The 17476-nt window shown below is 38.5% G+C and overlaps 1 protein-coding gene and 1 pseudogene across 2 annotated transcripts in view; one reads left to right on the top strand and one right to left on the bottom strand.

The window, feature by feature from the left end:
• Window positions 1-17476, bottom strand: part of UNC79 (unc-79 homolog, NALCN channel complex subunit) — a 201178-nt gene that overhangs the window by 144017 nt on the left and 39685 nt on the right. For both annotated transcript variants that reach the window (XM_054567102.1, XM_054567101.1), the window contains exons 3-5: window positions 16228-16532; window positions 12690-12860; window positions 4392-4484 (exon numbers count right to left, since the gene is read on the bottom strand). In XM_054567102.1, coding sequence (XP_054423077.1) covers window positions 4392-4484; window positions 12690-12860; window positions 16228-16532 — 569 coding nt within the window. The remainder of the gene's footprint in view (window positions 1-4391; window positions 4485-12689; window positions 12861-16227; window positions 16533-17476) is intronic.
• LOC129066103 (uncharacterized) lies at window positions 2317-2428 on the top strand (annotated as a pseudogene).

Raw genomic sequence — 17476 nt, forward strand, 5'->3', positions numbered from 1 at the left:
TAACCACCATGTTGCAGGTAGGAAACTGAGATTTAGTTTCCAGTCTTGCCCAAATCTGGACAGATAGCAAGTGACAGAAGGATGGATTAGAATGGGAGTCTTACCATTTGATTGCCAATTTCATCTGTTGAGGAATTCTTAAAAGTTACACACTAGCAAGCTTCTTTGATTTGCTTATGCTTACTTAGAGAACAAACATACTTTCACCCTAGTCAGTTGTTTGTTTGTTACCTTCCCTAATCCATCTTCCAACCCTACTATGGCACTAAAGCAGATCTCTCTGCAGTCACCAATGGCCTCCATGTTGTTCAATTCAACAGAAATTTTTTAGTGCCTTCTACTTGACCTTCGGCAGCGTTCAGTACTGACCACTTTCTTCTCTTGAAAACCCTCTCTTGCCTTGACTTCATGACTGACCCTCTTCTACCACCCATGGCAGACACTACTGTTGTTACTCAGCTGCTATTAACAACCCCTTTCACCTTATCCATCTCCCAACACTGCCTGCCACTAGGGATGGCCATGTGACTCGGTTCTAGCCAACAAGACCTAAGAGAGAACCTGCTGGAGAACTTGTGAAACACGTTTTTCCTCTTTGATAAAAGGAAATAGGCACACCAGGACACACAGCTCGATTGCCCTGATTGATCCTATTACCTGCTGGTGGATGTGGTCGTATAAAGACTATAATAACCTTCACTGTGGCAGCCATCTTGCAAACCTGAGAAGTTCAAGAAAAACACAAAGATGCCATCTCAGCCCCTGACAGTATGGAGCTATCATCTAAGACTTCCTACTAAGTAAACAACAAACATTCTTGTCATTTAAGGCTTCTGTTAGTCAGCCAGACACATCCTGCCAGATACAACCTCTCTGTCTCCTTGTCAAGCTTCTTCTTCCGCTGGACCATTCTCTGCTGCGTTCCTGAAGACCTGGTCACAAGTCCACTCCACTTTTTGTTCTGCACTCTCTTGTAATCAATGTCACGCTCACATACAACCTCAGTGGCCATCTACGTGGAAATTCAGTGAGTGTCACTGGACACTTACATGTAGGCTCAAAGTTCATTACTTCTAACACAGAGTTCTATTTTGAATTCCACACTCATAATACCACTTCCTGATTTATCATTGCCTTTTTTTTTTTTAAGCAAGCTGATTTATTTGCATTTTTGTATTTTGGATTTACAGAATTATTACTGAGGTCATGTGTGGCATTTTTCCAGTTTTATTGAGATATAATTGACATGTAACAGTATTTTAGTCCAAGGTGTGCCATATCCTCTTAAATATCTCAAAGACACCTTTGGACACAGCATCTCCAAAAACAGATCTCATGAGCTTCCCTCAGAAGCTTGGTCCTATTCTTCCAGTGCCCCTTTTCTCAATGAACAGACCAGCCACACATTCATTTATGGGACCAAAAACCCGCCATACTAGGTAGCTCTCAGATGTGTCCACTTTTCTCAGTCTCAATTACCTCTGCCTTTTACACGCCTCGACAAATGCAATGGCCTCCTCATGGGTCAATCTGTGTCCACTCTGGCTCCTTTTTAATCCTTTCTCAACTGCAGCCCAGGTGACAGATGCATAACCACTCACAGGGAGTCCTTCAGTGCCTTCCTATTAGACTTGGGAAAGACACAAATTCCGAAACAGGGCCCACAACATCCTACGTGTTCTGGCCCACAGAAGTCCCCCGTCTCATCTCCCATGAGGCAGCCCTGCTGCACTGACCTTCAGTCCCACCAGCTTGTCGGGCTCCCTTCTGACACATAGGATTCTTCCGCCTGAAGCCCCAGCCCTTGCAGGCCTTGTTGATGCTACTTACTCCTCCTTGAGTGACTTCCCCAGAGAAGCCCTCCCTGATCTCTTCAATAAAGGAAAAATCTCCTCTTACAGAGTTTCGTAGCACAACATACATCTTTCAAAGCTCCTGTCACAGCTGAAACTTCACATTTGCTTTTATAATTATTTGATTAACGTCTTTAATGTCTTTTCTCCCCCCACCACCGCCTACCCTGTGATAAGCTTCATGAGGTGAGGGCAGAGGTCAGTTCGGTTTTGCTAACAATGACGTCCTCAGTTTTGGCACATAGTATGTAGTCATTGACTATTTGTTGAATATATAGATGACCTTCCAGAACTGGAATTTTGTTCTTTAGCCATTGGTGAATTCGCAAGTGCAGGTGACCCAGGCCACACTCCCCCACACACCATCTGCCGTTCTCCATGTGTCTGCTATCTGGCCCTGCGTCCCAGTAGTTCAGTGACAGCCCCGTGAGCAGAGTCCCTGTTTAAACTGTTTATCTTCCCCATCGCTTCTCAGCCTTTTGGCTAAGATGAAGTGTAGTATTTGTTCTTATCAGTTTAATAAACTGTTTCCCTTCCCAGAAGGCCCTACTTAACCACATCAGTCAAAACTTTATCAATATTTTAAGACTCATACTTTGCTCAAATGGCACAAAGCCTCCCTTAAGCCTTCGAATCCATAGAGTTCTCACTTTCTGATAAAGTATCACAATCTATACTATTTATTTTGTATGTTTCACATGTTTCTTTATATTGTAAATTAATAATTAATAGCGAATATGCCTAATCTCCCCAATTAAACATAAGCTCCATATAGCAAGCACCACACCTTACATTTCTGACGGTTTTCCCAATGCCTGGCACAGAACCGTGTACAGAGGATTTGCTCAATAGATGCCTGTTAGTCGAACAAGGTCTGTTCTCCATCCCTGATACACAAAGGCTGCAAGGACCATGCTGCCTCTTAATGTTTCCCTCACGAAAAATTCGAACAGTACGATGATGACCTACTCCTGGGTCCCAGAGTGTCTCCTGGTGGTTTTCGCTTCCCTTCTTAGTGGTTCCCCGGATCACAAGACTGGCCTGGGCTTCCAAGTATAATCCTTACTATAGAATTAATTTCTGGCTGTGGACATTCCCCCATGAACACATGACAATACAGACTTAGAAATAACAGAAGTCAGTCTCCCTGAAACATTCAACTCCAAGAAGCAAATGGCAGATTGCAGCAATCGCACTGCTATTTACTGAGCATTGACAACGTGCCCGTCACCATGCTAAGTAAGCATTTTACACAGGCTTAATTCTTTAAATCCTTGCAACATTCTAAGGCACTGCAGGAAGAATTACTCCCACTTTATAGGAATTTTATGAGGAAACTTGGTCTTAGAGAGGTTAAAACTCGCTCACGGTTATACTAACTGGCCACTTGCAGGAGAGCTCAGAGGGGACCCCGCAAAGCACATGATTTTTCCCTGCACTGCTTTATTGCCTGGCAACTTAGAAGTTAGGACCAAAGCCTCATGATGAGATTGCAATTAACTAGATTCCAAATGAAGGATCTTTTTCCAGAACATACTATATAATATAAATGACATTTTGAGGGTACTTTAAGCCAAGCAGAGATATAACTTCCAAAATATATACATTTTAATTAAATGCATAAAATAATCATCAGAGATTTCATATTTAAAGGATGATACTCCACACTGAAAGCATTAAGGTTTTAAAAGGAAAAATACTTTTCTCCTCATCCTGAGTCAAAATACAATCATTATTTACTATGTAATTAGGTAGAAGGTTGCAAACAGTGCCACCAAATTTGTTCACCTGCCAAATAAGCAGTAAAGTCAAAATAAAAATTGTCCTATTTCAGCATGTGACTCCAGCAGGCAGCCCCTTTACAGGTCAGTTTCCCGAAGTTCATCTGCAATTAAACTGATGAGTGGAAATCAAACAAAATAAATCACGTGAAACCTGTCTAACATCACTAGTAATCAAAGAAGTGAAAATCAAAATGAGATATTATTTTTCACCTATCCAACTCTATACAAATTTTATGATAATATTCAATGACAGGTTAAGTGTACTTTCATATATAATTAGTGAGACTATTGAAATTTTTTCAAGTCCTTTAACCAATTAATCCCTCTTTTATTAATTTATTCTAAGGAAATAATCAGAAATGTAGTCAAAGATGTATGTTCAGGGATACTTGTGTAGCGTTAAAGTAGCAAATTCACAAATGATTAACAATGGTCTTCTTTAATTACTAGAATTGCAGGTGATTTTTATATTTCTAATTCAACTATTGCTTATACTTATAGTCAATCAATTTCCAGTCAATATTTTAAAATTGTGTCCTCAAACATTCTGAAAAATATCACTAGCCTGCAGGATTACTGCTAATAGCAACAGGCAAGGGAAATTTATTTCAACTCACAACTCTGCTTTCTAACACAGTTTTGCTTGTCTATCCACCAAAACAAGTTCTTCTCACATGAGACCTTCCAGCCTGCTCATCTAATGTCTCGCTTAATCATTGGTTTTGGAATGAGTCAAGCCACCAGATTTCCCTACCTGGGTTCGACGTGTACTGCATTGCAATCATTAGCATGGAGGATGCAGAGAGATTCACATGGGCAGGAACTCCCTCTCTCCTTGAAGAACCCACTGAAACCGAAATATTTTCAATTAGACACAATTTACACACACACACACACACACACACACACTTGCTATTTCACCTAGAGCATGGGAACTGAGCAGAAACTTTTTTTTGAAATTCCTATCCAAATCAATGAACATTTTGCACAAATAAAATCACAAAATCTGTCCTCACATATGAATGCTACAATTGTCATCATCAGTAGCCAGTGTTTAGTGAGCAGGAATGGTGACAGAATGTGATGTAATGGCTTTTGCAGAGCTGTACTTAGATGGGATCTTTGCTCCCAAGATGTCTGTGTGGGTGGAAAAGAAAGGAAACAAATACAGAGCGCTCCATGCCCCGGGGGCCGAGGCGTGTTGAAGGTTACCCCGGTAAGAAAGTAAACGTAAAACATTTCTGAACCCAACTTGAATATATTAAGTTTTAAAGATGCACATAAAATAATAGTCTACTTATAACAGGTACGTTATTGATATAGTTATACAACTTTTAAATCACATATTATAAAAAGTTATATGCTAATTTAAAAATTATTTCAACTCTCAAGTGTCATTAAAAAATTTTATTCAAACCTTCACATGTAACTTAACCATTAGCATCTTCGTCACCATGAGAACCACTTTTTGATAATAGTTTTCCAAGCTTACCATCTCCAGATCCACCTGAGCTGTCTTAAACAAAGCGTATTTTGATTCCATGAATAACACTGCTGGCTAAATACTTTATGCTGCGCCACAATCATTAGTCACAAAGCAAGCTGGTTTCTTCAAAATTCTTTATCTAGCTGAATAATTGTGTTCTCCAAATGATAACCACTTAAGACATCGGTAGGCGGCTTGTTTACAATGACACCCAACTCTACATGAAGTTTCTTTCTGTCTTTTTCAATAGAATGTATCAGGTAACCCTAATAAACATTCAAAGCTAGCACTGATTGAAGTCATTCAAGGTAATATATTGTCTCCAAAGAGCACTTAATCATTCTAAACACAGTAACTGACAGAGGACCCACAGTAAAAGAAACTTTATACGGACTCAAATATAAAATGAATTTCTTTTTTCAGGGATAACTGTAGAAGTAGAAGAAACTTCTCTTTGTATTTGGGCTTGTGCGGTAACTTGTCAAGAAAACATGACTAGGTCAGTGTACAGGGAATGTAACGTCAATTCTCAGTTTCCTGCAAATCATGGGCAAGATCGTGAACATAGACCACCAAGAAGCAGACAGCCCTAAAATCTACTGTACTTTATTTTATATTACTTTATTCTACATTAAAGTGTGATATGTGGGAATAATATCTCATCTACACCTAAAAAATAATGAGACAACTTATAATAAAACACATGTATAAAAGTACCATTAAAACACTAATAAAAGATTCATCATCGAGCAAAGACAAAGACAATTTACCATGACTCTTTTTCTTTTTTACATAAAAGACTTTGAGCACCACAATAGACGGTGACCATTACAACAGCTTTATAGAAATAAACAAACCAATAAAACAAGTCTATAATCAAGTTTCATTTACCTGATTTTGCTTTTATTCATCACTTGCAGCTGGGCTGCTGTTAACCGACAAAGTAGGTGATATTCAGATAGATAAATTCGTTTGGCTATACAATATCAATAAGTTCTAATAATTATACAAAGATATGGAGATCCGTTCATTGCTCTTAGATGGTAAAGTTGATTAAGTAAATGTAATCGATCAAGGAAAAAGGACTTTGAGCCAAATCCTAACGAATAAGAAGCAGTTGTTCTCAGACTTGAACCAGGGAGTTTGTTCAAATTCAGCATTTGGAGACCCATATCTAGAGGGCTTAGCTCAGTCCGGACACAGAAACGTTCCACCCTTAATTAGCACATCAGGTGATTCTGATGCAAATGGACCTTGGACCTCTGTTTGAGAAGTAAACTTGAGAGATGAGAAATAAGGCAGAAAACACTCAGTAAGGTGTCCCCGTGTGGAAGTAATAATTGCATGCCCCTTGTGCCTTTCGTTTAAGGAAGAAAAAGAGAGTCTCAAAAAATTTTTCATATATATGTATGTGTATATATGTGTGTGTGTATATCTGTACATATATATATATCCATTCCTTTTGGATTTCACCTTTGTTTAAATTCATTTCAATCTTTTTAGTAATAAGCATTTCCAAAAAAATGGAAACAACTATTAAGGGAGATTGAGAATCCCTGTGCCTGGAGGCCTTTGCAAATGGGAGAGATGCCCAAGCGCCTGAAATGATTTAGGTAAAGTCTATTTCTAGAACAGCCCAAGTGGTTCCGTGACCTCTGGATGCCCCTTCCACCCTTCACATCCACGCTCTCCCTCCAGCGTGGTCACCCACAAAGCCGAAAGCACTCCCTTGGCTCCAGCCCTCGGAAATTGGCTCCAACACTTATTATATAAACAGACAGTGCCTTGCAATTTCTCAGCCTTCTAACAGGCTGAACAAAATCATCGCAATTCTAATTTAATAAACGCACCCAGACACACATCATTTACTGAATCTTGTTAAAAAGCATGATGTAAACAGATGTGCTGCTTGTCCCCATGAGGGTGCAAAAGGCCACAGCTACATACAATGGTAGGAAGAAAAGAATTAATCAACATTTTTAAATTTTACACTTAATATTGCGCTCAGGAAATATAACCAAAAGTTTTCAGACCTCGTCCCTGACCGTCTCAGCACCGTTAGGATAGCCTTTACCACCACCCCCTCCCTCTGTGAATAACAGTTCCTCAATCTGCTCCTGTGTTTCACAGCTCCGCCGGTACAGTCGGGTACAGCTCTTCTGTGAGTATTACCAAAAAATTAAAAAAAAAAGTATATGGAAAAAGCCATTTTATAAAAGAGAACTCAAATTATTATCATGAGAACACCAACTTAATTATTAGGACTACAGCCCGAGTCATCTGACTGGATAACCAGTGCACTAGGTCACTTATTCAAAAAGTATTTTTTCAGCACTTCCGATGTCAGGCACTGTTTGAGGCCCTGGAGACACAGCTGTATTCTGGGTAGGCAGCTCTTTGTCCTTATGGAGCTCAAACGTTAGAGCTGTGCAATCCGATGTGGTAGCCACAGCCACATGTGGCTATTTAAATTTAGTTTACATTAAATTAAATTAAAAACTCATTTCCTCAGTCTCACTAGATCCATTTCAAGTGCTCAGTTGCCACCTGTAGCTAGTGGACACTGTGTTGGATAACAGAGAATTTTATAGAACATTTCCATCGTTGCAGAAAGTTCCACGGGCAGCGCTGTTCCACACAAATACCTGAGAACAAATACAAAGCAGTGCACGGAAATAGATAGCAAGGGAAGGCTCTATTTTAGCTACAGGGCAAGGAAGGGCATCTTGAGATGTGCTACTTGAGCTGAGCCCTAAAGACAGTGAGGAGGCAAACCTTGTGATCATTTGTGAGAAAGGCTTTTGAGACAGAGAGAAGAGCCTGGAGCAAGAGCAAAAGCCTGGCACCTTGATGACAGTGCGCAGAAGCCAATGCATGCAGGTTGGACACAGGCGAGGCAGGGACGAAGCAGGAGGACAGGCAGAGGCCAGAGCACAGAGGGCCACTGAATCTGATTATGAGTGATTGCGAGCTACCAGGCAGTTTTGATGAGGGAAGTGACGTGACCTATTTCAAGTGAAGTGAAAGCTCGGAGATTAGCTCTGACTCTGGTGGAGAACAGCCACAGGAGGACTAAGAATAGAAGCGGGAGACCAGTTCAGAAGCTACTGGGCTGATCCAGGTGAGCCACGGTGGTAAGAAGTGGTCTGCACTGGAATATTTAGATAAGCCCCACGAGCCTCATACTTTTTAAGGGGTAAAGGTAATGGAGTCACCTGGGAAGAAGAAACACATTCCGGTCCCCATGCTGCCATACAGCTGAACCGCTTTCGACATGTGGACAGACTGCCCTGCTGGGCTTAACGAGCAGTCTCTGTGTAACAGAGGTAGCTGTGTTTCCTGAGACAAGGAGCGAGCATAAGATACCTATGCCTTCAGAAGGGCACGTCAGTTCAGCATAAGGGGAAGACTAAGACTCCAGCACCCTGAAGTCGATGCAGCTTTAAAATAGTTACAAACGTGTAGATTAATAAAAGTCATAGACATGGCATTGCTTATCATGGAGGTTCTATGAGATAAAAACCTGTTACAACAATTGCTGTTATGATTGAACGAACTCTAGGGGAAAAAAATCCCAAGCCCCAGAAGATGGCCCCTTATCTTAAGCAGTATATAAGATGACAACATTTCAAGACAACCTGTGAATTTGAGCAGAATATTGGAATTAGGTACCATGGAAATTGACTCGTCTGTCCTTTGACTATGGGGTTTGGTCTGTTTATCCACTTGGGTAACATACAATATTCAAAGGTCATTCCTATACATTATCTCATGGTCTTCACAACACACATGGGATGTAGACAGGAAAGGTTATGATTATTCACAATTTTACAGCTAAGGAAACTAAAGTTTGATGTGGTAAAGAGATTTGTCAGTAGTTGAAGGACAACAATTCGGCTCTTTCTGGAATGTTATTTTAGAACAATTCCCCTGCTTCAACAATAAACACTTAAAGTACAGTAAGTAAGGCCTACCTTATAAAAATAATCATTTGCCAATAAAATAGACTTTATATATAAAAGATTATTTAAATGCCATCAATATCTTGTGGGGTTTTTTGAAACATTGATTTTAGAGAAAGAACGGGAGAGAGAGGGGAAGAGAAGCATCGATTTTTTTATTCTACTTATTTGTGCTTTCATTGGTTGCTTCTTATACATGCCCTGACCAAGAATCGAACCGCAACCTTGGCATATTGGGATGACACTCTAACCAACTGAGCTACCTGGTCAGAGCTCTTGAGTTCGTTTTTTATTGTCTTTTTTAGTATAAATTTATTAGACTTTGGAATATCACAGAAATATAACACACATCCTTTGTAGCAGCAGAACAAGAAATGATCCAGGGCCAATGGTCTGAAACCAAATATTGAATTAAGTCTGACAAGTCCTTTTAAATCAACGCAAAGATTTGAATGAACCTTTGTTTTTCCAGAGGTTAAATGACTTTTGGGAGAAATTTAACTTAGAAAAGAAACTAGATGAGACTGCACAGTCCTGGCTATCCAGATACACTAGAAGCGTCTGTCGCTGATAGAATCGTTCAGCTTTACTATTATCTTTGAAATAACATAGCCTACATCAATCGATGGTCACCAGAATGAGCTTTTTCTCCTCTCTGCCAAGGTACTGTCTTCCCAACATCCGTATTTCAATTCAGCCCGCAAGTCACAGATTCTTTATCAGAAAAAGAGAGGTTTCCATGGCGAAATGCAAATGACTTTTTCAATTCTCAGTAACTCCTTAATATTTTTAAGTAAACAAGCCTATTGTACAAACTTGGGATAAAAAGAAGTATATCTTATTTATGGAAAAATTTAAAAAGAAAATGTTATATCAAAGGAAATTTTTATAATAAATTGCAGTTTGCTCTATGCCACCCCAAAAGGACTTATTTAAAATAAAAGCACTGTACCTGGTTTACTGACAAAAATAACATGAAGGACACAACTGATAATATTCATGGCTCTTAAACTGAAAGAGCTGTGATACCTCACTGGGCCCACTCTGAGCTCAGAACATCATCTTCTAGGTTCTTAATGATAAAATCATTTAATACCTGAAAAACTGTCCATGTTTTACATTTGACCTTATGAACACCATACCAAAGAGATAAAAGCTCTTTGGTTCTAAAGACTTTATGAAGTACTCAAAAAATGCAATATCCTTCATCCTAACAGCTCATTCCTGAAACAAAAATAGCCTGGAAAAAGTTAAACGCTCTTCTCTTGTTTCCGTCAGAATTTCTAGACACTAAAACAACTTCAAAAAAAATAAAAACCACAAGGATGCGAGCAACAGACACACATTCTCACATCAATTCATTTTAACATGATTAATCTAGAACCTGATCCCTCCATCTTTGGGTCTGTGCCTTTGTACCGACCTTGTGAAGGGACAAGTACAAAAGAAACACCTGAATCTTTTAATAAAATTTGGCTTTAATGTCAGTACTACAATAAAATAAAAATAAATTTATTTTTATTTTTCAAAGACTTAAACATGACAAAGGTTGGCTACTATCGAACCACAGGAAGGGTGAAAAGAAGCTAGTCAGAACCAAGTGACTAAAACCAGAACAAATAAATGAACCAGATCAACGAATGGGTTAGCAAGAGATATGCGTTTCTTACAGAAATAATGTTGATGTTATTTAACCTAGATTATTAACACCAGAAATAACATTACAGATGGAAAATTTCTCCCAAACCCCTCCTTTACAGTTGATAAAAATGGAGTCTAGGAGACATTAGCAATGTGTTCATGCTGTTAAGAGAAGACCAAGTTACTCCACAAATAAACACCAAAATTCACACATATGCTGTAAACTCAATTTACTATTTTGCCCTCCTTAGTTGCCATGGTTCACACATTTAAGTAAGTTAGAATTTCAATATGACTACAAGGCAGGTTTTGGGGTCCTGGTTTCTAATTAAATAGAAATTAATAAGCAGTGAAGAAACAAATTGCCAATTGTTACAATGCATGATCAATCTTAAGCATAACTTTGTGGGCCTGATACATTCAATGCCTCTCCCAAAGTTATTAACTTATTCCTAAAACTTAGAAATACAGTGAATTGGATTGATTATTACCAAGATACAGCCTTACTTGCTATTCTTTAAAAAAAAGAGAATTCCTATGCCTAAGTTTAACAGTTAACATAGTACTTTTTTTTAATGACTATCCAATTGTAAGGCTGTAGCCATAAACAAGTACTTATCAGTAAGGTTACACAGAACAAAGAAGACAACAGTTAAATATTCTATTACTCGGATGGTATAATCAGTCTGCTAATTTTTTTTTTAATCACTATACAATTTAGGCAGAAGTCAGACTCTTTGCTTAAAAGGCATGAAAATTAAAATTTCATAGCTAAAATTAAACTTGATTGAAAAATACACAAATGTGGCTCAAAGATACATATCTTTATAGAGCCAAAACTTTAATAAGATCATAAATACATAACATTAAAATGGTGAAAAACAATCATTAGTAATTGAATGTGACCAATAAAGGTATTTTTCTAGAACAAGAGCTGAGGGACAGAGAGAAGTAAACTAACATTTCCTGAACACGAGGCATTGTGCTAACTGTGCTAGCTGGCACCTCACCCATGTTCTAGGGTAACCATCACCTCATTTACCACAGCAATCTCATGAAGCAGCTGTTATTACTATTCTTTTGATATTTCACAGGTAAGAAAGAGCAAGGTGAGTTAACTTGCGTAAGGTCACACAGCTAGTTGGTAGCAGAACTACGATTTGAATCAAGATCTATTTTCTTTTCAGATTATTCACTGAAATGTAGACTAATTCATAATCCATTCCTATAAAATATATGTTTGGAGGATTCTGATCATAAAAGCCACAACCCAAATTTTTTTCTCTTTGCTCGCATGTCTAGAAGGTCTGAAGACTTAAGTCTAAAAAAATGAAATAAAATTTAAATCAGTTCCATATTTCTAACAGTACCTTTCACATGAGTCTCAAGCCTTAGCTTTTGTCCAAGTGTTTTCATAAGTTTTGATTCACTTTATCATCATGACACCCCTGTGAGAGACAGCTGATGCTACCATCATTCTGGAAATGATGTTCCAATCTCATTAGTTGTCCAACATCACACAGAGGATTTACAGATGGAGCTGAGCCTAGAATCTTCATATCCTGACTCCATCCATTGCTCTTCTCATCACACCTTACTGCCTTCAAATGCAAAACATAACTATTTCTACATCTGAGGCAACACTCGCCCCACCTTTTTTTTCTCGAGGCAAAAAACACCATCATTTATATACAGGAAATATAGACATGCCTTGGCATGCTCTTTCTTTCTATTGCACAAGATCAAACTATGTGAATAAAACAGTTCTAAGGTATAATCATCTTCCATGTTTTGGGTTTTCACCATAATATTCATGCTGAAATGACTGAATTTCAATCATAGCATATGTCCATAGCAAGGGATTTCATTATAATCTTGAAAATCTACAGCCTCAAACAGCAAAAGCAATTTTCATTTGTACAATATATAAAAATAATCTAGTATTAGGTAAGATTGAACTTACATATAGCCATTGGTAGAAAAGATGTGCTAAGATATTCAATAATATCCTTGTGCAGAAATGGAGGGAAGGTAGCTAACGTTGATATCATCGTGTAGGGCAAAGTACTCAGAATATCATCATTGAGAAAGGGTAGCAAACATGTGGTTGTATAAAATATCGACTGTCCAAGATCTACAAAACAAAATTGAGTAATCAGTCACGAATATTTTGCCATTTAACAAAATACGCTAAGCATAAATTCTAAGTTTTTATGAACTGATTTAAATTGTAAGCAACTATTGCTCCCTTCCTATTAAGAATTCTGAAACCTACTGCTCAGTATGCTGAGTATATGACATTTGCTCAATAAATGACTACTGAATGATTGCATTAAGAAATATAAACATCTATTACATGAGCTTTTTCTCAACACTTGATCAATCTTTAGCAATACTTGGTATTCGTATTGCTCCTCAAGTTCTTAAATTAGAAGCACCTTCCATGTGATAATCCTGAAATCCCTCCAGCACTCTTACCTCCATTACATTCTACTCAAGACAACTGTGGCACAGGATGTTAAATTATTTTCTAACTGGAAGTTTTAGAAAATCACAGGCAGGGCTGGAAATAAAACCAGACTATTTCTGCTCCATTAACCAAACCACAATCTTCCTACATCTGGAGTCTTGGGCAATACAGTAATCTGCATCTTCCAGCCCAATGGCAGATTCAGCACGCAGCAAAGAAAGGAAGCTGTAAACTGATGCTGCATGACCCCATGCGTTTAGTTACCAACTGTCACAGAAGAACACGCCACCTAATAATAACTTACCAACATTTTAAGATAGGGATAGAAACAGTACCTACCTCACTTCATTAGAAGGATTGTTAGGAGGTTTAAATGAGATAAATGTAAAGTGTTTAACATAGCACATAAGGTGTGCTCCACCAATATTAGCCATTTTATTAATATTAATATTGTTTCTATTATTATTACCTGCACAAGGAGTAAAAATAGAGGACATTTGAAAAAAATAACTATTTAACTTTAGAATGCATGTAGACCAAATCCCATTGCACTGAATGTGCACTTTTGATATTTCTGGACCTCCCAATACATAGGTCATCAGCCAAGACTTGACAATGAGGACTTTGATCATTTTCATATTCATTGTAAAAGAAATTATTAGACTTCCTCATTTTGCAGATTTACCTTCTTAGTGCTATTTTGTTGTCGAATGTTATTTCTGATTTTCATTAGAATTAATATGCCATCTCAGCAAGCAACCAACTGTCAACAGAAAAGAGGTGGCCACACTGCACACTGGGGAGCAAGGGGCAGTCAACCTTGGGTTGCAATTGAAAAAACAGAAAATCCACAGGTGGTTCACTAAGAATTAACTGAGGCTGTGCATAAAAAGACCCCTCAGCTGCGTTTTAGCCTACTTACAGACCTAAGGCCTGAGAGCCCATCTGGAACATTCTTCATATAAGAAAACTGAGGCCTGGAAAAAGGAAGTGATTGTCCAAGATTTCCTAAGAGTTAGTTTCTGAATTGAGACAAAAATGTGACTCTTCCGGCTATAATGCACTGCCCCACATGCGGACACAGCCTCCAGCCTCAGTGCAGTGGCTCCCAAACCTGGTGTCTGAAAGAATTACCTAGAGAGCTAGTTGAAAATTTGGGGACTCTTATTCAGAAGTCCCAGCTTGGGACCCAGAATTCCACGGTCCCAGCTCCCTCAGGGATTCTGACCTAGTTCTGATCAACGTAGGGAAACAATTTGGTACTATCTTTAACCTCCTAGGAACAGTTAAGTGAGTTTTCCCCTATCTTCCAAGCTCTGTTATGCAGAACAAGGTAACAGGATACAGATAACACTAAAAAGTCACAAAATAGCTGTGGGTATAAAGGCAAAAATACAAACCAATCCCCCCAAATTGTCATAATTTGCACATTAATTGCAATCAAATGAGTTGTTGGTTAACACACTGAATCCTTTTCTCTTAATCGAGGGGATCTGAAGATAAAGAAAGACAAAGAACAGCTGCTTTAACACAGTGGTCTCGCCCAGGACCAGGCAGGTCCACGGTGACCTCAGGACTGGTGGTCACAGCGAAAAGCACTGGCAAGCTCACCACCCAGCAAGCTCACCCCACTGGCCGCCTTATGTTCAGAGTCATCTCCTTTACCTCCTGAGCTGGGTCGGGATCACAATAAAAGAGACCAGTCTTAAAACAGCTACCAAGTTATATGATAAGCAAATTTACAAATTGCTACATTTTTTATATTCGCTCTAATACAGAATTGTAAATGTAAGCAAAAACAAATTCAATAATCATTATGTCATCATTTTTATGAAAGTAGATTTAAACAACTTTTTTCTAAATTAGGAACACATCTTACTAAATAAGCCATTGAGCATTCTCACAGGAGAGTTAACCATAACTAAAAGGCAAGATAAGCCCCAGCACCCACCCATCTTGCACATTCCAATATTTCTGTACAGTGAAACACCAGGTCTCATCCCTTCAGAAACCACATTCTCAGTGCTCTTACATTACAACTGATGTTTTAAAAGTTTGTTTTCTCACTCGTTAATACTGTGGCAATACAATTCCATTACCATTCTCTCATTTCTCTTCGTGAAAAAAGCTTATGAACTTGAAATTATAAAGCTTGATTGTTTAACAAGTTTTGTCATTAAAATTGAAATATGTATTCAACTATCATAAGTGCATCTGATTCCCAAAAAAAAGGTTTATTTTCTTTTCTTACAGTATGGTTTTCCATTTGATTCACCCAAATAGAATATTGAATGGTTAAGCAGTAGGTATTGTTGTACTCCCTTTTTATGTGTTAGAAGAATCTGGCAAGCAAACAAGGACACGCAGTGGAAAGGAGAAGAGGTAAGGAGCGCGCTCCCAGGCTTCTGTCCTGAAGCGCCAACGATACCATGCGCTGTCCCCCATGCAGGCCAGGGATGCTCTCTACCACTTGGCCAACATTTTGTAATTAAATATCGATTGTTACTTAAATTTGGACACCTCTTAGAGATTTCTTTTTCGTTTTCTTTTCTTTTTTTTTTTTCCGATTTCTTCTCATCTAATCTCCTGGGTTTAAAGGCAGGAAAAATGAATCCCAGAGAGATTTTGTGATTTGCCTCCCCAGAAACACAGAATTAAGTCAGTGCATTTGACCTGCTCTTCAAGCCCCACCTCTTATACTGTCGCGGGGGGAAATTTGGGAAGTCTTAGCTCCCACATCATTTCAACAGGAGTCTGCACGGCAAGCAGGTCAGGGGAGAGGAGATAAACTCCTGCTATAGCCTTCCCCTTGCCCCCAGCACATCCTCTCTTAGTCCAGGCCCACCTGGATAACATCGCTCTGGCCATAGAACAACGAAATGTTAGGACGGAAAACACCATAATTAAATGTCAGTGTAAGAAAGGCTTTAGCCACACAAAGACCTTTCAAGCAATTTATTCCAATAGCAACAGCCTCCGGCTTCCATAAATAATACATATACATTTTCAAAGTGTTCGATCAAATGCTCACCGTGTTGGCCATGCTGTAGTAAAGGAACTAGATCCAGGAGAGTCACCAAAGTCACGTAGAGGCCTTGATAGTCCAAAGAAGGGTAGTCTGACAAGTGAGCATCACGACTTTGCAGGCCGCGTTCAGAGGGAGCATCTCGCAGGACGCTGTAAAGGAGGGAGCGAGTAACAGTAGGGTTGATGGAACTGACCTGTGGTCTTAGAGATGGGGTGAGTGGGAATGGCACAGGAAAAAGACACATGGTCATGGGCACTGTCAAATTGGAGGCATCTTGGTTTTCCTTCTTCCCTGTGCGGGACAAAATGCTGTTGGGGGGACAAAGAAAAAAAAGAGACAACAAAGACACAAAGAACAGCACATTACATTGAAATGACACTCTAAAACAAATAATAAAACACCAGATATATCCCACATAAGATGCAATGGCCACACCAGGAGCATCTACAGATCTAGTACAAGTCACACAGCTTCGTGCTCAGATACCAATAACGCCAGGTTTATTTTGTGGAAGTTGCATTGCATCTCATGTGTTATCTGGTTAGTAAGGAGCAAAAATATAAAAATGCATGTTTCAGTGCCAAACCCATGTTTTACAGTTTATCGATCTGGTGAAGGAGAAGTTTCCTGGAAGGAAAGGCAACAGGTTTGTCTAACAAGTTAGGGCTTTTATTCTTAATTAAAAGGAGCTTTCAAAGCAAAGGAAGTTTTCAGCAAGACTGTCTTAATCAGGTAAATAAAAACTTGCAAAATATAGGTATGGCACTTGCAGAAACATGTTTTAGCAAAGAATAAACATGTGCGTTTATTAAGAAAGTCTTAAAAATCACATGTTTATTGCATCAAAATAATGTCTATATGTATATTATGATACTGTTTCATGACATTCTGTCAGTATCATTTGAGATAATGAAGTTTAAACAGGCATATGAATTTAGAAATAATACATATTTCTAAAATGTTAGCTAAACTACATTGGAAAAGCTGTAAAATAATATATATTAGATGGCTGTAGCATATGTTTGTGAACTAATGATAATGGTTATTTATGTGTGTTTTTTAAAATTTTACATGTTGGGGAGGAAACATTTTATTTTATGAATACAAACAGTGGTTTATTAAATAGTTACCTTCAAAATTCTAAAGACTAAGCAAGCAGTATCTGTCATGTAGCCGCATATCATACAATAAGATCTCATATATTACTGCCGCTACTTACGTTATTATTCAACAAAACTCACTAAAAACTAGA

Source organism: Pteronotus mesoamericanus, unplaced genomic scaffold (genome assembly GCF_021234165.1).
Source record: "Pteronotus mesoamericanus isolate MK-2021 breed Mesoamerican mustached bat unplaced genomic scaffold, CSHL_Meso_final contig_182, whole genome shotgun sequence".
NCBI classification, from domain to species: domain Eukaryota; kingdom Metazoa; phylum Chordata; class Mammalia; order Chiroptera; family Mormoopidae; genus Pteronotus; species Pteronotus mesoamericanus.